A 20,252-nucleotide genomic window follows, 5' to 3' on the forward strand; every position below is an offset into this window, starting at 1 on the left:
TCTTATTTTGGGGGAAAATAGGTGAGGAAATAACTAGAGAAACCAAGAAAGCTCGTAAAATAAGTGGCCTAGCTGGGAGCAGTTCCGATGAGAGTGAAAGCGACTCTGATGCCTCAGACAATGAAGAAAGTGACAATGAGAGCTCTAAATTTTTGAGTTCTGGAGATGATGATGACTTCAACCCATTCAGAGATGAATCTAGTGAGGACGATGAAGATGGTAAGATAATGTGGATACTCTTCCTTAAGTATTTAGTTGTATTTCTGAATGTTACATGTCAAATATAAATTTATTTAACACTTCAGTGTGAGACAAAATAGAGGGCATTTGTTATAAATGTATAATCTGAAGAAGTAGGTCTTGAAATTAAATAGTTCTAAAATTGTCGTTTTATGCTTAGTGGTTTACCTATGATACCTGTACTTGACCATATCTTTTAAAAGCATTTTTTAAACTGCTTTTTTGACCTAGAATTTAACTAACTGGAAGATATGTAGAATTTGTGATTGTCCTTAGGAAAGTTAATTTTTTTGAAAATGGGGAAGTGTCTTGACTAGTTACTTAATATTTTCTTTAACTTCAGACCCCTGGTTAATTAGAAAAGACCATAAGAAAAATAAAGACAAGAAAAAGAAGAAAAGTATAGACCCAGATTCCATTCAGAGTGCCTTATTAGCTTCTGGTCTTGGATCAAAACGACCTAGCAGTTTTTCTTCTGTTGTTGTTACCACTGCTTCTAGTACCAATACATCAGGTATGAATGAGTTTTGGAATTCTTTGGAGTCTCTCTACTTTTTCCCAACAATTGCAAAGCATTTGAAAAAGCGTAATTTCTTAAGGAATTGTTTTTGTCTTTAAATTTCAGCTAACAGTAATACTAACAGCAGCTTTGTAACAAGTCAAGATGCTGTTGAAAGAGCCCAGCAGATGAAAAAAGAATTGCTTGATAAACTGGAAAAACTAGCTGAAGACCTTCCTCCTAATACTTTGGATGAACTTATAGATGAACTAGGTGGTCCTGAGAATGTGGCTGAGGTAGGTCCAGTGTGACTATTGCAAGTGAAGAATTTTTTGTTTCCCTCTATTTCGCTCAATATTTACATGTGTTTTAGAAATCTGGTTGTGGTATTACTATTTTTCAAGATATGTAGTGATGTGAGCTGCATATTAGAGGTTTAAGCTGATAAGTAAGTCCATTAGTCTTGCAGGTCCTTATAACTCCAAATGCTATAGAACGAAATGTAAAGACTGGTGAAGAGAAGGGATCTGAATAGATAAGGACTGGGGAAAACTGTCTGTGATTTGATTTTTCTGTTTTTCTCATTTGGGTGAGAAATGCTGGCTTCTGTCTGTCTTTGTACTGTTTCTTAATTTCCTGACTAGTTAGCTAAAGCTGATATACTGCGTGTAGCAGTGTATGACTGTGCCATTCTCCTTTTAACTCCAGGTTTCTCTCCCGAAGTCCAGGCAGGAAAGACCCAGAGTGGAGTTGAGGACCAGGGAGGGCATGTGTGTAAAGCTTCACATAAGGGGCAACACTTTTACCCACCAACACTAAGAACATTTCTCCTGTAGGCTATCTGTCTGTCCAGCAGAAACATTCTTTGTTCCCTTAGTTCAGAAGAGACCCTGTTACTTTCAGTGAACTTCTTTGGAGTTCTAGTTCCTTTCTTTCCCTTCACAGCTTTCCATACTTCCATTTACTAAGTACTATGGCTCGTCTGCATGAACGATTAGATCACGGCAAGCTAGTGTGTGAATCTACCTTGCACTACTAGCTAGTCGCAGTCTAGCTGTCCACGGACAACGCACATCAGCAGGGTGTTTTGTTAACATGTTTTGAGCTAGTTCTGTTTCAAAGGGGACTAATCCAGATCAAAGCACTCTGTTAACATGCTTAGTTCTGCCATGAGTGCAATTGGACTGGACTAGATGACCTCTCGAGGTCCCTTCCAGTCTTATGATTCTGGGATTCTATGCGTGAGGAGGGTGCACACAGTTAGACCATGGCAGGCTATTGCAGGGTAAATTCACACTGCTGAATTGGTTTTGTAGGCAAGGTCTTAGACTTATGAGTTCCATGACTTGACTACAGTAACAGTGAAATTCTCTAGCTACTAATGATGCCTTCATTATCAGACAATAAAAAACACTAAGATTGGTGGTCCTCCATCCCTTCCACATAACCTCTGCTTTATTGGATTGCCTTTTTGATTCCCAAGGTTATTCCAAAATAGGAGTATTGTGCGCTGCTCAGTATTGCATCAATCAGGCAGCTTCAGGTATAAAATGTATCTTGGTCTTTGGATACTTGCAGTGAATTGTTTGCTGTCTTCTAAGGATAGTGTGTGAATAAATAGCACTGATGTTTGAAATAATTTCATGTTCCATCATTTCAGCACCTCTGCGATAAGGTTAAAAATATTCCTTTGTTTTAAAGATGACAGGCCGCAAAGGGAGAGTTGTAAGCAATGATGATGGCAGTATATCTTATGAGTCAAGGTCTGAACTTGATGTGCCTGTTGAAATTCTAAATATCACAGAAAAGCAGAGATTCATGGATGGAGACAAGGTAAACTACTTCTATGTAACTTCAAGGAATTGTTTTATGTTGGAGAAATTATAGCAGGTCTATCCACAAGCAGTAGGCACTAGAGTATTAAAATGTGCAGTTCCAACCACAGTCTTAGCAGCACAGTGTAGTAGAAATTAACTGATCTACAGAATCATATACCCATTTTGCTCTTAAAGCTTTGTCAAATACATGACTTTTATGGAATGCCCTGAAGGTCAACAGGCTTTTTCAGCTGGGAAAGGGAATTTAACCATTAGTTTTAATAAGTCCTTTCTATTTAAAAGGAGAGACTCAAATTCAAGTGGACACTTCTAAAAACTCAGTCTTCTGATACAGCACTCATTTAAAGGAAATAAATAAATCCAAGGCTTTTGCTCCCCAGCTGTTTATAAATATCTCATCTGGAATACTAGGCAGTACTTGACACCTCCATTTCAAAAATGATTTTGCAGTGATAGAGGTATATAGGGAAAATTCATGAGTGACTTGTCATGGAAAAACTCACGAAGAAAGGCTAAAAAGATTTTGAAAAAATTGGGATTATATCCCTTAGAAAGGAGACTGATAAGAGACATAAAAAAAGTGTAAAATAATGGTATAGAGGAGAGAGAGAGGGCTTCTGTCCTCCTTGTCTCATAATAAAACAACCAGCAGACATTCAATGAAATGTGGCTAATTCAAAACTGATAAGAAAATACTTCTTTACACGCTATGTAATTTAGCTGGAATTCATTCCCACAGGATGTTGTTGAAACCAAACACTTAGCAACATTCAAATAGGGATTGGATATTTTTATGGATAACAAGAATATCTAGAATTGTTATAGTTAATACTAAGATATTTTGGAAAGGATATAAAAACAATTATCCTGTATCTACCAACAGTGATGTTTCTTGTACCTTCCTCTGAAGTATCTGGTACTGCCCACTGTCAAAGACTGGGTGGACCACGCGTCTGACTCAGTATAGCAATTCCTATGTTCCATACTTCTTGAAGAGTCTGAGAGCATCACCATGAGGCATGCTTCGGCCTGTCCCTCTTCCCTTTTCTCTCTGTTCACCCATCTGCCTGTTCTTTTGTCAGTTTCAGTTTTTCTGGTAGTACTAGTAAAACCCTCTTGTAGAGCCTGTGGAGGCTTGAGTGATATAGCTGACCCTCAGCTAAACAGGGAAACAGCTATAGGACTAGCTGCACTTCTGACCCCTTGCTGAGTTCATTGAGTGCACCCACTCATGTTTCAGGCCTTATGACCTCACCTCTCCTGCGATGGAATCATGCAAGTCTCTGGGTCTTAGACTGGGTTCTGCACTGCAATACCCTATGGCTCAACCGTACTTACTCCAACAGATCCGGCTGGGTTCATGTACCTGCAGTTCTTGCCTCGGAGAGCTTCTGATCAGTGCATTACAGTGACTCAAAACAGCCTTCTTAAATCAAAGTATTTAACAATAGGAACAACACAAGAGAAAAGAGGCTTTAAAGCTAAAGTTCCAAATGTCTGTCTTTCTTACCTAAAGGCTTACCAGCTTCCTGGAAGCTTAGGAAGGCCTAGCTTCTTCAGACCCACAGGTTGGTGTCTGTCCTGTCATGAATAGCTGCCAACTACTGTTTCCACTCTAGATTGAGCAACTTTAACTGTTGTTAGGCCTTTTGCAGTGTTGTAGTCGTATTGGTCCCAGGATATGAGAGAGACAAGGTAGTTAAGGCAGTATATTTTATTGGACCAACTTCTGTTGATGGGAATGTACAAGCTTTCGAAGAACACCCCCCAGACGTGTAGTTCGAAAGCGTGTACCTTCCATCAACCGAAGTAGGTCCAATAAAATATTTTCTTAACTGCCTTCTCTCTGATAGACCTTTTGGTTCCCGGCCTTTGCAAAACAAGCTGTTACTTGGCTGGAGCCAAGGAGGTAAGATCTTCCCATTTAATAGCTCAGGCATTGTCTTTTTATTCCCCTCAAAGTGTTTGACTGGAGGTGTCTAATATGGAGCCACTGTTTTGCCTTCCTGCTTGTTTTTCCAACAGCCTGCTGGTAAACTAAATCAATATATTCATACAGTAAATGTTCTAATTAATGGTCTCCTACAATATTCATAAGTTAGAGCTGCTCCATATTGCCTATACCCACAGTCCTGTGAGATGCACACAGACCAACTTGAGAAATCCATGTTGTCCATCTGAAAGTTTTACGCTGACGACTGTTAAAAGTAACTCCTGAGACTACAGAGCTTATTTTTTTTAGCTTGGTTATCTTATTATCTCTCACTAAATCGCTTGAGTGAGTTGTAACTTAACTTTGCTGTTGCAGTTCTGTTACAAGTTGCATGTAAATATTTAAATCTTTTATCCTATTTTATAAATACTTGAGTATTTTCACCTGAGGATCAAATGCCAAAATGGTTTTATACTTGGCTATCAAGGTACCCTTATCCAGTGCAGCAGCCTTATAATTTATATTGCTCGTGGTCAGCTGCCACCTTGTAGGAAAAGAGCTTTAGTTGCTATAGGAGTCTTTCTCCCTTTCTTTCTTGAGGGGCTGGCCTACATCACAGGAGCCTCTCCTCTGACATGGCAGGACTGGATGCCGATCTCTGCTGTTCTCCAACTGCAAGAGGGAGTCGCTGGGACAGTAAAGTGATAACCCCCTTTCCTCTCTCAAGGGCTGTGTGCCTCTGTAGCATTTGTTTAGCCTAAATGCAAGAAGATTAAAGCTCATCCCCACCCACACCCAAGTACCAAAGCTAGTGGTGTAGCTCCAGTCACATAGCAATTGATAATTCCAAAATCAGCTGTTTTTTCACAAATCTGGAAACTAAGGTTTGGTCTCAAATTCACTGCTAATTTTTCTTCTATGTAAAAGAACATTGCCATCATCTCAGAAGCTGCCAGCTCAGGTATTTCATTACAAGCCGACCGTAGAGCTAAAAATCAGAGGCGGAGAGTGCACATGACTTTGGAGTTACCATGGAGTGCAGATAGAGCAATACAGCAATTTGGTGAGTTAACGGCTGTATTTTAATTCATCAAGTTCAGAAATAATCTACTGCACTAGGCATGTCCATGGTTAGTTTTGGTATAATATGGAGTATTCTGTTCGTTAGGTGCTGTGAGTTACGTCTCATTCATTCTGGTGAATAAAAATGGTGGTGTATACAGAGATTTGTAAATGTTAGAATTAGTTGTTTTGCGTGTTCTGTGCATCTTCATGGAGTAATCAGAAACTTGGAGTGTTGCCTTCGGTAATGTTCATCTGCACGTAGTTTTACAGTAGAATTTACAGCAGAATCAACAACTTGCTAATTGTCGTCTTGCTAGTGGAGCAGCAGGATTGCTAGGTTTAGTTATATTTAAGCTCCACCCCTCTGCCCATCCCATAGTAAGGCCAACTGTCTGTGCCCCTCAGTAGAAATTTTGCCTGTAGGCTTAGTGTAAAAAGTCTAAGCAAAACTGGTATTATAACTTGTTTCATAGTATGTGCATCCACAAACATTCCCCCTTTGTGCATAGCAGTTGTTTCTCTTTACAAGATTTATCTACAACTGGTATATAAATAGGATGGGTGTTCTGAATTTTTTTAGTTCCTATCCCATTGACTCTTTGCTTAAGTCTGTGTGTGGCAAAAGTATCAGTGTCTCCCAATTGCTTGTTTATGATTCTGGAGACTTCTTTCTACTTTCCCATCAAATGTTCTGTGGAGTTCCTGGTTGGTTTTTGTAACTCTTTTTTTCACTTTTAAATACACAGGAAGAACTCACAGATCAAACCAAGTTACTGCACCAGAGTATGTGTTCCTAATTTCCGAATTGGCAGGAGAGCAAAGATTTGCATCTATAGTTGCCAAAAGATTAGAGAGCTTGGTAAGACTGTTATGTATAACTCGGTTAAAGCACTGTACATAGTTTATTTTTCAGTACAGAGACCTCTTGTATGTTTTAATTACAAAGGTATTGTCTTGACAGGGAGCTCTCACTCACGGTGACAGAAGAGCAACAGAAACTCGAGACCTTAGCAGGTTCAACTTTGACAACAAGGTGACATCTCCTTAGTTTGTTTTTGTTTTGTTTTTGTTTTTGTTTTGTTTTGTTTTTTTTTTAAATAAAAACAGATTGCAACAATACTTATACTAGGCAAAATGAAAAGGTGCCTGTGGAGGAATTCCCTCTCATTCTTCCTTTTTGAACTGTTGTATTTTGCTTCTTTCTCTGCCCACTGTTTGGGGAGGGAATGTTGTACTCTGCTTATAAAGTGCCATGTAAAATTACAGGATATATAGATGACTTAATCTACCAGGTAAAGTTCCATGTTTTAACCCTAAGCAGTTGGCTGTCTTTCAATCAATCTGTTGAGCATCCTGAACCTGGAGAAATGACCATGTTAAGGAGAAATTAACAGACTGGGCTATTACCATATAATGCATTTTGTTAAACTGAAAAATTCATTAGCATTTTCCCATTTTCTTCCATGCTCTAATTTAGTTGTTTGTAATTTGGATTGTAAATGGAAAAACTATATTCAGGCAAGGATTAAAAATTAGTTCTTTAACCCATGGTGTATACCATCATGCATACTAGAATTCTGAGGTTTAACCCCATATGCAAAATTTTTACAGTACTGTAACTTAATTTTTTTTCTTAACACAGTATGGCAGAAATGCTTTGGAGATAGTTATGAAATCCATTGTGAATTTAGATTCCCCAATGGTGTCCCCACCTGCTGACTATCCTGGAGAATTCTTTAAAGGTAATTGTAATTCACTGTTTTCTAACCCCTAGTTTTTGGTCATCCTTTCTCAAAAACACTTACTTCTGTTTTTCTAAATGGTAGTGAGTTAGGTTTAAATGTAAAGAATTATTCTTGATATCAGGTGGCTTAATTCTGTTCATATTACCAGTACAATTCTTCTAATTGTTTAAATTAACTTGTGAATTTTATGTACTAGTTCTTAGCCCAAACGTGAGATCTATTCCCCCATGATAAATACAGCTGAATATAATTCCCATAAAAATGTTTAAGGGAACATATATGGTTATTGTATGCATAGGAAAATTTGGAGTTATATTCTCTTTAAATTCTGTTTTCCTATGGGTACCAATTTCAGGGAATGCTACAGTCTTGTCTAGTTATGGCTGTTTAACCACAGTACTACCAGCAACTGTTTAAAAACCTTGCCTGGTTGTCACCCTTTTTTTTTTTTAAGAAGCTTATTTTGCTCTTCTGCTGATCAAAAATGTAGTAATATTGGTATTCCTCCCTACCCATGTTTCGACTCAACCAGAAGCTAAGGCTTTGTATCGTGACTTCCTAGCATATGGATCAGTCACGAATTATATATATGGGGTGTGCAAAGATTTGGAATTGGATTTTTGGGGCAGGAGTGGGGATTATCTGCTGCTCCAGAGGTAACACAAATATTGTTTTCCTAGCTATTTTCGTTTTCTTGGCAATTATATGGTTATTCAGAGGGCAGGACAAAGGTGGCTTCAATCCTTGTAACTTTTTCTTTCCCTAGATGTTCGGCAAGGATTAATAGGTGTGGGCCTAATAAATGTAGAAGACCGATCAGGAATTCTGACTCTTGATAAAGGTATTGTTTTTGGTGTATCTGTCAGTGTTGATAGCTGATGTATAATTTTATTGTCAAATCAGAAATCACTTTTGTCATTATAAAACCACAGACCTGGCAGTGAGATTTGGAGGCAAATGTGGCACCTGAAACTTTTCTCTTATTTATGTCTAGATTTGAAATTTAATCTCTTTAAGAAATGTATGCTTTATTTCAAAAACACGTTTTGCTTTGATCGTTTGAAAAGTTTGATTTTAGTTAATTTTTAAAACATTTGAATTCTAGTTTAGGACTTCACTTGTACCAGAATTCTCTCTCCTAAACTGTGCACTTTATACATTATTTGTGATTCTTTTTAGATTACAACAATATAGGAAAATTCCTGAATAGAATTCTGGGTATGGAGGTTCATCAGCAGAATGCTTTATTCCAGTATTTCTCTGATACGTTAAATGCAGTTATACAAAATGCTAAAAAGAATGGAAGATATGACATGGGTATTTTAGGTAAGTAAATCAAATTTCTTAATGTTTTTTCTGCTCCTTTAATCTGCTTCTCATACATAAATTGTGTTTTGTTCTTGGGTTTCTTTAAGATCTGGGGTCTGGGGATGAGAAGGTCAGAAAGGCAGATACTAAGAAGTTTTTAACTCCAGGATACTCTACCTCTGGACATGTAGAATTATACACAGTAAGTTAATTCCATGTTTCTTCAAACTGCCATAACTTTAGTTGCCCTTGAAAATCCTTAATTTGAAACTTCAGTTCTTAAATTGAGACTTGTAAACCTGTTACTGAAAGAATGAAGTTCCTTGTCGTCTTGTAAAGAGCACTGTTAACTGTTTTGACTTAATTGTTTGTATGTAATCTCAGCAGTTGTTCCAAAATGTGGTGTTTAAACATCCTTGTTTTAACATCTCTTCTAGATCAGTGTAGAAAGAGGAATGTCTTGGGAAGAAGCAACTAAGATTTGGGCTGAGCAAACTGGACCAGATGATGGATTTTATTTATCTTCGCAAGTGAGAATCTGTTAAAATGTGTTGTTGTTTTTTCCATATTTCTCAGATGCATTTTTTTAATAGAACAGAACAATTTTATGGCTGCCCCAATAAACTCCACTAACTTAATTTCACATTAAATGTGTAAAGTGAATATATTCAAAACTTTAAAAATTGAATTTATTTTCAATCCAGTACAATCTCTTATTTTTTATTTAGTTTAGCAAAATGCTTTCAAATTTTTATAAATAAGCAAATTCATTTTAAAAATGATTTTGTGGTTTATGTAACTTCGTTTAATCATAAAGCACTGATGACAAAACACTACTTTTTAAGACATTTAGGACAGGTATCAAATGTAACCATACACTTAGTTTTAAGTGTTTTTCATCTTAAAATCTGTGTGCTCATGCTACGTGCAAGGAAAACCGTGTATAATCTCAGACACTAGGGTGTGGATTATGGTAATCATGACACACCTCTTGGAAGCCAGTGCCACTATCTTTCACCTCATGCCAAACTACCATTAAGACATGTCGTTACTGGACCATAATTATGACACATCCTGTTATGTCATATTGGTTAATTCTGTACTCTTTCTAGTTGTGGACCAATATGTATATAGAAAAAATTGTAATACATGTGGCTAGTTAAAATATACTTGGAGAAATGATTCATTATAATTAGAATCTGGATAGCCATTCAACACATCATCTACTTCTGTCCACATTTATTGTATGCATAATTATTTAGGAAAGACTCTGTCCATGTTTCAACTTATAAAATCATTTTTTTCAGATAAGAAATAATAAGAAAACTGCCATCTTGGTAAAGGAAGTGAATCCCAAAAAGAAGCTTTTCTTAGTATACAGACCTAACACTGGGAAACAACTCAAATTGGAAACGTTTGCAGACCTGAAAAAGAAATATAAGAAGGTAACCTTTTAAATCAACATTACTTAAAAAGCAGTTTCTTTGTGGTAAAAGACAATGCAGGATTTTTTCAAAACCCATGTCTGTCCATACACAGTGTGGTGGCAAGTTGTAGAAACACTTAACTAATGCTGTTTATGCAGTAAACTTCGTCCAGTACAAGCCTATAGTTATCTTTATCCAAAGAGATCTCTAGGGCTTTGCAAGCCTGCCTAAACAGTGTTTTGTATCTGCAAAAACTTACCAGAATATCAATCGTTCCATTAGGACTTTCCATAATCTAGGAGCAGCTTTCCAAACATCAACTAGGGAGAAGGTTCAGCTGCAGTTAAACTTACAGAAGATGCTTTATCCCAAACATGTTTGAACACTATGTACAATATACTCTAACCATACATGATTCTGAACTTTCGGCTGTTTCCCTGCTACGGTTTCTAAAATACTGAAATTAATCTTTTTGTTTGTCCCTCAAGATCATATCACAGCAACACAATTGCTTTAGTAGCCAATGTTTTCATAGGCAAGTTGACTGTGAACTGTTAAGAATTTACATGATGCTTGTAAGAATAAGTGAACAAAGAGCACTCAAGTGTGACGATGTCTTTGAGTTTATCACTTTATAAACGAGGTTCTTGGATCTACAGACATCTCAATCAGTGAGATTCTACTATACCTAAACCTTTATTTACATCCTGAGCAGGATTTCTGCTTGTAGCATGGATTTACCAAAATGCTTACAGAGCAATATAACTTGGATTGTTCATATTAGTACTTAAAAAAACCAAACAAAAAACAAAACCTAAGTTGTATCAGTGTTATCTGTTGCCCCATTGCTACAAGCAAAATACTGTGTGCGCTGTTCTGTAGTTTTCAGAGGCCACGTTTATATTTTAATACAACTTTTAAATGGCTTTTCAGGTACCTTCTGAAGATGCTCTACCACATTGGCTAGAGCAGTACAATTCATCGGCAGATACCTGTACCCATGCTTATTGGTTAGTATTTATATGTATATAAACAGGTTTTCTACCAAGGTGTTTGACTAAATCTGTTACTTTATCACTTGGACCAGGAGTCTACAGTTTAATTTATCAACTTTTCATCCACATCTTCATAAAAATTCCAAGAGCCAATATTGGTCACTTCATGTAATTTCTGAAGGAGTCTCAAAGTCAACAGTCCAAGTGGTAATCTGCAACTTCTTACCTTACAAGAGAGAGATGAAAATATGAACTTGTTTTCAGACTTCATTTTTTAGTTCAGAGTGGGCATAATGAAGAACTTTTGTAATAACCCAGAGGGACTAAAAGTATCTCATACTTTGGTAAACATATTGATCTGTTGAGATGTATTGGATATAACTAACTTGAAAAAATGTAAACTCAGTAACTTTAGCTAGATTCAGAGTTTAGATGGTTGAACTAAAGAACATTAGTTTTAATGCTGATTCTCCTAGCAGTATGCTGTTAAACCCTCAGCATCATGCCTTGACTTCTCAGTGCTAACCACTGATGAAGAATGTCCATGTATTAATACCTGAACATCTGAATTTGTTTTTAGAGCACTTACCCTCTTGCTGTTTCTAATGGACATTATTGGTCAGAGCCTCAGCTGGTGTAAGTTAGTGTAGCTGTGTTGACTTTAATGCAGCTATGTCAGTTTATGCCTGCTGAGGATCTAGCCGGAGATGTACTAATAGTCTTTCACAACTTTAAAAGCCATTTTGTGGAGTAGCTTTATCCATGTCCCCATTTCACTATCCATCTTGACCATCTTAACTTTCTCCTCCTTTAGTGTTTACTTACACAAGTAAAGATTTTTCATTAAAAAAAGTTCATTTGAATTGTAAAATACCCTCCCTTGTTCTTTAATATGTTAAACTCTTCTCCTCCTCCAGGAGAGGCAATTGTAAGAAAGCAAGCCTCGGATTAGTTTGTGAAGTGGGCCTCCGCTGTCGAACTTACTTCGTCTTGTGTGGTTCAGTACTAAGTGTCTGGACAAAAGTGGAAGGAGTTCTAGCCTCTGTGAGTGGTACAAATGTGAAAATGCAAATAGTTCGGCTAAGAGCAGAAGATGGACAGAGGATTGTAGGTAAGTAAGTTTGTCCATTATTTTAACTTGTTTCTGCTGGACCGCATAGCAGTCAGTTAAACTTGGGGTGTATAGACTGAAGTAATATTCTGAGTTTGTGTAGGAGGTATACACGTACACACAGAGAATAGGCCTTTGTGCCTTACTATAAGTAAATATTTTGACTTCTGTATTATGAGTTGTTTGCATGAGGTTAAGGGGGAGGAACTATTCCAGACCAGCCTTCTGCTGAAAACTTCTGCCGGCTAGAGCTGAAGAGCCCCAAAAAAAAAGGAATGGGGGTGAGTCACTTCAGGCTAAACAGCAGGCTCATTGCTGTAAAAGTAATGCACCCCTACACTACTGGACAAAGTGTTGCACTTTCCCCCTCCTGTTTATCACTTGATACATATTTCCCAACAAAGGCAAGATCCACTTATGCCACAATACACCTGTGGTTCTCTCGGCCACCCAGTAGGGTTAGACTCCATCTTTTCCAGCCAGCTATCTTTAAAACCAGAGCCACTCAACTTTTCAGCCTTGAAGAGGGGTTGCAAACCCTTAATTCAACCATTAAAATACTCACTTCTGCAGTGTTTGTGGGCTGTTGAAGCCATGGCTGAAAAGTATGAGTGGAGTGGCTCAAGAGTGGAGACCATAGGCTTTAGCACAGGGGTGGGCAAACTTTTTGGCCTGAGGGCCATATCTGGGTGTGGAAATAGTATGGCAGGCCATGAACGCTCATGAAATTGGGAGTTGGATTGTGGGAGGAGGTGAGGGCTCCAGCTCGGGGATGCGGGCTCTGGGGTAGGTAGAAATGAGGAGTTCAGGGTGCTGGAAGGGGCTCTGGGCTGAGGCAGGGGGTTGGAGTGCAGGAGGGGGTGAGAGCTCCAGCTGGAGGTGTGGGCTCTGGGGTGGGGACAGGGATGAGGGATTCGGAGGGCAGGAGGGGGATCAGGGCTGGGGCAGGGGGTTGGTGCGTGTGGCATGGGAGGAGGTGAGGAGTGCAGTCCCCAGGTGGCGCTTACCTCAAGCTGCTCTCAGTAGCAGCAGCATGTCCTCCTCTCTGGCTCCTATGCAGAGGTGCGGTCAGGTGGCTGTGTGTGCTGCCCCATCCGCAGGCACTGCCCCTGCAGCTCCCCTTGGCCGCGGTTCATGGCCAGTGGGAGCTGTGGGCACGGCGCTTGGGACAGGGGCCCCCTGTATGCCCCTACGTGTAGGAGCTGGAGGGGGGACATTCTGCCGCTTCCAGGAGCCGCATGGAACCACGGCATGCGCGAGGCAAGGCCCGCTCCTCAGTGGGAGCTTCAGGGCCAGATTAAAAGGTCTGATGGGCCAGATGCGGGCCATAGTTTGCCCACCCCTGCCTTACAGCTTAACTCCACTGAGTTTAGTGACATTTAAAAGGGGTGTAAACTGGATTTTTTTCTCTTCATCCCTGAACGTCTATGGTTTTGTGACCTCTTCTATCCAACCAGGAGAGTGAATAAACAGCCAATTGCTGCCTTGTGCATTTAGTTGAAAATACAGCAAGAGTAGTTGAAGCTATACTTCCCTAAAGACAATTTGCATTTTTTCCTGCTAGTCTGTGACTGAAGGATCAGATGACTTTTGAATGTACTACTTTTAGTTGGGAATAGAACCTGTTGTAGCGCTCGATAAGTTCTTAAAGCCTTGACATTGAAAATTAAATCTTTTTATGCAAAAGCTGCTGCTGACATTTAAGGAACTTGGAACCATTGGCCTAAGTTCTTAAGCATACAAACATTTTATAAATTTTAAGAAGTACAACTGACTTGTTGCTAATTACAGGTTTGCTCATTCCTGCAAATTGTGTATCACCCCTTGTAAACCTCCTGTCAACATCAGACCAGTCTCAACAGCTTGCAGTACAGCAGCAGCAGATATGGCAGCAGCATCACCCACAGAGCATCACCAACTTCAACAATGCTTAAGAGGACAGACTACAGGTGTTGACTTTGGTGTTTGAGAAAAGGCTGTAAAAGCATATCACTTGCATAAAAATCAGGGACAGATTCCAAAGAAATATAATTTTTTCAGTTCAGTTGTGTGCTCTCAGAAGTACTTTGGGAATAAAGAGATACATAAAGGATGGTAGAACTGAAAGCCAGCAGTTGCTTATGGTGGTGCATCTGTCTATGCTCTTTGTAGAGCTTCCTGTTTGCTTTTACTTTTGGCCTTTTAAGCCACAAACCACAATTTTTGTTTGAAAATGCTTGAAAATTCCCAAACAGGCTTTATTTTTATCTTGTCATACAGTGCTCAGGGTTTAACGCAGTACATCAATGCCATTACTGTGGGAGATAACCTCGAATGCATGTATTGAGTATATATAGAAAATATATATTGGGTTTTTTCTCTTCAACTTGTAAGTTTATATAAGCATGAAAACTAGAGATTGCACATCATGCATTCATTCAGGTTCCTTCCCAGTTTCTGTTTGACAGTGCATGTCTTTGGAAACAGGCATGAACAGGATAAACACCCCAGTCAAGAATTCCGAGAGAAACAATCTTAGTTGTACAGCATTGGTTATTGCATTTTTATAGTGTTTATACCCAAGTATTGCATTTTTTCTGGTTCTCTCCTGGAGGTTATATATTTGAGTCTGCAACATGTTTTTTGTGATAAGCATCTTAAATTAAAAAGTTACTTCATTTTAATGTATTAATGGTATTCCTAATGTGTAATGCAAAGATGGCTGAAAGCCTTTCCTTTAAAATTAAAATATTTCCTTAATCCGAGGTGACTATGGAAACTAAGTGCAAATTCACTTCCACCTCTCATACAATCTTATATTTTTTACTTCATTAATGTAATTTAATTTGTCATTTGTAAGATGAAACCTTACTTGAGCTGTAAATTAGACAATGGGGAAACTCTTGAGGGTTCCGCTGTATGTGCTGTTTCTGTTACCCAGTAACTTGAATACTGTTTAATATGTTGTAAGACATTGTAGAGTTTATCTGGAGCTGTTTAAAAGAAATTGTAATGTACAAATGTGAATAGTCACTTATCTATAATATGGGTAAGTTTTGTTTTGCCTATAATAGTAGATGTTTATAAGAAAGTGAAGGACAATGTTTGTCATTTCTTGCTTGCACAGGTTGCACTATTGAAAAATTGAGATTGTATAAACCTGTCCAAAAAACTGCAAGATACCGAAATCTTGTAGATGTCAAATAAAACGTTATTGTACTAACAAAACTGGAGTCTTGTTTAGGCAATCACTGTATTCCAAAAAACTAACAAGTCTAGTTTGGCATTCAACAAGACTTGAATGGTCCAGCCTACTTAAGCTAGTCTTCTGTCTTATGGTCCATATCAGTCTTTAAGTTGAACTAGTTAGTATCTGAGACCAGGGATAAACTCTATACTGAACTTCAGTATATATTTTACAAGTAAAGATTGTGCTGTAAGTACAGTAAAGATAAGGGTAAAGGGTTGACCTGAGGGAGACTTAGTGCTGTGATCCATTGTAATGCCTGCCTCATTTCCTTAAACACTTACTCAGTGGACCAGATTCTGATGTCTCAGTGATGTAAATCTGGGATAACTATGGAACTGAGATCAGAAATAGATCTAATAACCTTATTTTTAACTCCGTTAGGTAAATGATCAGTGTGAAGTCCCGTTATTGCACTGGTATTACACATGCAGCACTAATATAGGAAGAACTCATGAATTTGGGGGGAATTGTGTGTGTGCAGGAAGTTCCATGTTGTATTCAGCCAGCAATTGAACAAACTGAAATGCATTTTGAAATAAAGATTTGTAACTACAATTGATGTGTCTGAGGCTAATGCTGGCAGCAGCTATACTGTGAGAAAGTATTTCTAACCCAGGTAATAGTGGGTGCAGTTCCATTTCTAACTCTGAAATTGCAAGACAGCATTGACCTGACCTCACCCACCCCCGTACTTTGTTCTAGTGGGGGCAAGGAGTTATTTGACTCCTGCAAGGTCATCAGCAGATGCTGGTGAGCCAGGCAGGCTAGACATTGCGGACCATAAAAGTAGCAGGCGTGGTGTGAGTTGTATGCTCATCATTACCTTGTTAGTAGGTGCATTCAACATCCTAATAAAGGTGAAATATACTTCATTTCATTATTCTGTGGAGAGGCAGCTTACTCTCAGCCCTAAAATTGTTGTGTTGAGCAAAACATCTTCAATGTGTTCCTGGGTTGGAAACCTGAATGCTCTATCTGCAATGCAGTTGCAGAGCCTGGTCGAGAAACTTCCCCAAAAATGCAATTTTCCATTTTCCAATTGGTTCTGTTTTGTTTCAGGATAGAAATATTTTTAATGGGTTGAAACAATCAAACCAGTAACTATACACACTTTCCTCTGCCACAAAGCTATTTCCACCCCCATCGTTTGGTTGCAGATGTACAAGAGCTGTTTCCATACTGCTATATCATTGTTTTTGCGACCCAGATACTTTTCTAGCCTTATGCCAGTGATTTCCTGATGCAACTTGCTAATGAATCTAGACCCCAGCTCCAGAGGGAGTATCCCAGTAGGCTGTTATAAACTTCTGTTTTAACAAAGGTCTTTTCTTCAACCTCTTGCTCCCTATGTAAACAACTCTGGTAGTCTTGATTTTTATGTGCATGCGCCCTGGGACATCATGGCATGTTTGTCCCCTGGGTAGCCTTAGTGCTATTCACTTTGCATATAAGAAGTATTAACGCTTCTTTTTGCAGTGATTAATTTGTATTGTTTTTGCCATTCGATGCTGGAAGTGTTAACTCCTAATGCTAGACGCTCATGGGAGGAGTGGCCTATGAGTGTAGGTATAAGTAGAATGGCTTGGGAAATAGATCAGTCATCAAGACAGGAGGAGGGAAGACCTAACGCAACTGCAAAGGTAGGGTGGCTATCCCCTCACAGCACCTCTAGTAAATTCAGGCGTCAGGCAGTGGAGGGGGCAGTAAGAGACCCTACTTATCACTTGATCCCTATTTTTGTCTCTTATGGATCATTGTTCCACTTAGACAAATAGTAACAAAATACATGTGTAAAGCTGGATATAGATGTCATTTATAAGATTAATTGTTCAGTCTCGTTTGTTTCACCCATCATTCCAATAATGCACAGGTCCCAGAGGCATGCTATATAAAATGACTCTGTAGGAGCACGCAATGTAGAAGTGTTTGAACTGCCTTGGCCTGGAGTTAGAGAAGGGATCAGATAGTTTTACATGTCTGAGTCAAAATCCACTGACCTTTATTTGCTTATTTCAGTTATGTGTCTACTAGTATGCTCAAATACACTACACATACATCTCTAACTCTTGCTGAAACTGTCTTGTCCGGTAAGTCTCTAAACTTTTGCAGTCAGCTTATGATTCTCTAGCACAGGGGTCTCAAAGTCCTGGCCCACGAGCCATCTGCGGCCCCTGAACCTCCCCGCTGCGGCCCACGGAAACTTTTAAAAAAATTTTTCATCCAGTCCTCCTGGCTGCTGGCTGGGTGCAGGAGAAGATGCAGCTATGCTGCGGGCTGGCTGCTGCAGGTACCGCCCCCTGCAGCTCCCATTGGCTAGGGAAGAGGGACAGAGATACCATCACTAGTTGCTGGGCAGAATCAGCTATGGAGGCAGCGTCACTAGTCATTGGGCAGAGTCAGCCGGGGCGGCATGAGGCCAAGGGAGCGAGGGAAAAGTGGGAAATGGGCTGGGAGGTGGCGTGACTAGTGAGGCTCCAATGACAGCATGAGGGGGCATCCTGCCTCCATCCTCCCACCCCAACCACTGACTCCGTGGCCAATGGGAGCTCCAGGGGACGGCGCCTGCACAGAGGCGATGTGCCTGGTGCCTGCAGATAAGATGAGGTGAAGATAAGAAGAAAGGAAAGCAGTTCTTTCTAGCTGTTGGCACTGCAGGTTGGTGTAATGAAATGGGGCCCTTTATTTACTGTCCCATATAATGTTGGTTGGTTGTGTAGGAGAGGTAAGGTGACTAGATAGCAAGGGTGAGAAATCGGGATGGGTGTAGGGGTAATTGGCACCTATATAAGACAAAGCCCCAAATATCAGGACTGTCCCTATAAAATCGGAAAATCTGGTCACCCTAAGGAGAGGGCCATCTCAGCAGGAGCACCAGGAGGCACTGACCCTGATGGGAGGATAATCCCAGTCACACAGGGAGGGTTTGAACCACCCACTATCCCATGACTTGAGGGTAGTAGCCATGTGCCTCACCCCCTGCATCTGACCAGTGGGCAGACCACGACTGTGCCGCCTCCTCCAGCCGCCTTTGTGCCCAAGGAGGCCGAGGCCCAGCCCAGCAAGGTCCTGCTGTCAGCGGAGCATGGAGTGTCGGAAAGTGGACCGAACACACCTCTCTGACACCCACCTTGCTGCACTCCTGGAGGTTCCGCTGCTCAGCCACTGAGGCCAAACATCAACAAACTGACAGAACTGAGGTGTTGCCAGGTGTCTGGCAAACACTAAAAACTCTGTGGCGGGTGAAGAATTGGATAATGTTATATGACAGTTTTATGATTTCTAAGAAATTCAAAATAAAAAATACAATAGAAACTTTTTCTTTTCTGAACACCATTATTGGCCCGCTGGGAGGATTTGAGGACTGGCCCTGGCCCTAAGGTAAATTGAGTTTGAGACCCCTGCTCTAGCAGCAACATACCCAACTCTACATAAGATGGAGTTGAAGTCCTCCAAAGATGCCAGTTGTTTAGTCAATGTCTTGAAACTGTTTTATATAAATGAAGAAAATTCTGCAACCTGTAAACATTTTAGGAAATGAGTTGTTCTGGAATTTTGCTTTTACTATTGGGATAAATCTTGCTTAAATCCCATAGTATGTTATGTACATATATAGATAGAACGTGTATATAGAGATCTTAAAGACAACTGAGTTCATTAATGTAAATATCTCCTGTAAAGCTACTCGAGTGATCTTGTTCTTAGTCTTTTTCCCTTTCAGATGTCCCAAGAGTTTTATTCCCATTTTCTTTACTTGCGACACACGGCATTTGTGTGTACACTAAAATATATACAAAATGTTCCATGGGTATCTGCATACACTAGATAATTCTATTTCGCAGTCGTGTTTTCACAACTATCAATTGTCTTGTCTTCTATAATTTTTTCAAAGTGTATTATGTATTTTTAATTCCATATTTTTAGTGTGCAATGCATTGTCTTGAAAGAAACGGACTCCTGATGTTGTCCTTTGATTAGTACCACTCAGTTTTTATTGCCTGTATCAGAGGGAAGCAATAGTTTGAATTTTGATTCAGCTTATGCTCATACCTTTTGATATCAGTCTCCTTAGCCTTTTCAGTGCATACTTGATGCTCTAGCATACATTGCTAAGTAAATTCATCTTGGTGTAGGGTGGGAAGAGAATATCTCCAACCAGTGCATTGTGAACTCCTACAGCTGGGACATGATTGCAAGCACAAGATCTACAGCTACAGTTGGTGACCTAAACAATAGCATTGTCCTCAGTCCTAAAGCACAAAGTTATGGTGATCAATACTTACCATGGATCTAGCTCTTCAAAGTGCTCTACAAAGGTGGGTAAGTTGAAGGGAGAAGATGCTGCTGTAATTGTGTCCTCCTAGAGAGGAGCTTAAGCTTTATTTTAATGCATTGATTCATGAAAAGGAAGTGCAGACTGAGAATTAATCAGAAATTAAGTGCCTGCAGAGCAAGTGGCAAATGCAAATGATCCACATTTAAATCTAGGTCAGAACTCATGGGGAAACCATTAAACTTTCGTCACAGGGAGACCACCCGTATACCTGTGGAAGTTACTTAAATTCTGGTGTAATTTTTAAAACCCCATTATTATGGGTGGTGGAGGAAGTTTTGTTTCATAGGTAATTCCAAGGCAGTGTGGGATTGGAAAAGAAATGAATAAAATTAAAGTAATTTTTTTAGTTTGTGCCTTACTCAGCTGTTAAACGAGAGGCCATCCAAACCTAAAGGCACTGCTCCCCATCAGCTCTTATCTTTGAGAAGGATTTATTTAGCACCCTTGTTACTGCACTGTATATTCCACAGACTGGAATATCATCAAAGGAAGAATCTCACTGCACATGAGACAAAATTAATCTCTGTGC

General features: G+C 39.5%; 1 protein-coding gene across 4 annotated transcripts in view; it reads left to right on the top strand.

The window, feature by feature from the left end:
* The window catches only part of SBNO1 (strawberry notch homolog 1), a 43,348-nt gene extending 27,419 nt beyond the window's left edge, over positions 1–15,929 (top strand). For all 4 annotated transcript variants that reach the window (XM_074973135.1, XM_074973136.1, XM_074973138.1 and 1 more), the window contains 16 exons: positions 22–219; positions 584–754; positions 866–1,035; positions 2,441–2,572; positions 5,438–5,573; positions 6,322–6,434; positions 6,537–6,608; positions 7,218–7,317; positions 8,087–8,161; positions 8,500–8,646; positions 8,736–8,830; positions 9,066–9,158; positions 9,936–10,073; positions 10,989–11,065; positions 11,968–12,161; positions 13,953–15,929. In XM_074973135.1, coding sequence (XP_074829236.1) covers positions 22–219; positions 584–754; positions 866–1,035; positions 2,441–2,572; positions 5,438–5,573; positions 6,322–6,434; positions 6,537–6,608; positions 7,218–7,317; positions 8,087–8,161; positions 8,500–8,646; positions 8,736–8,830; positions 9,066–9,158; positions 9,936–10,073; positions 10,989–11,065; positions 11,968–12,161; positions 13,953–14,095 — 2,054 coding nt within the window. In that variant the 3' untranslated portion in view covers positions 14,096–15,929. The remainder of the gene's footprint in view (positions 1–21; positions 220–583; positions 755–865; positions 1,036–2,440; positions 2,573–5,437; positions 5,574–6,321; positions 6,435–6,536; positions 6,609–7,217; positions 7,318–8,086; positions 8,162–8,499; positions 8,647–8,735; positions 8,831–9,065; positions 9,159–9,935; positions 10,074–10,988; positions 11,066–11,967; positions 12,162–13,952) is intronic.
* The last annotated feature ends 4,323 nt before the right edge of the window (positions 15,930–20,252 follow it).

The sequence above is a fragment of the Natator depressus genome, chromosome 15 (genome assembly GCF_965152275.1).
Source record: "Natator depressus isolate rNatDep1 chromosome 15, rNatDep2.hap1, whole genome shotgun sequence".
Taxonomy (NCBI): domain Eukaryota; kingdom Metazoa; phylum Chordata; order Testudines; family Cheloniidae; genus Natator; species Natator depressus.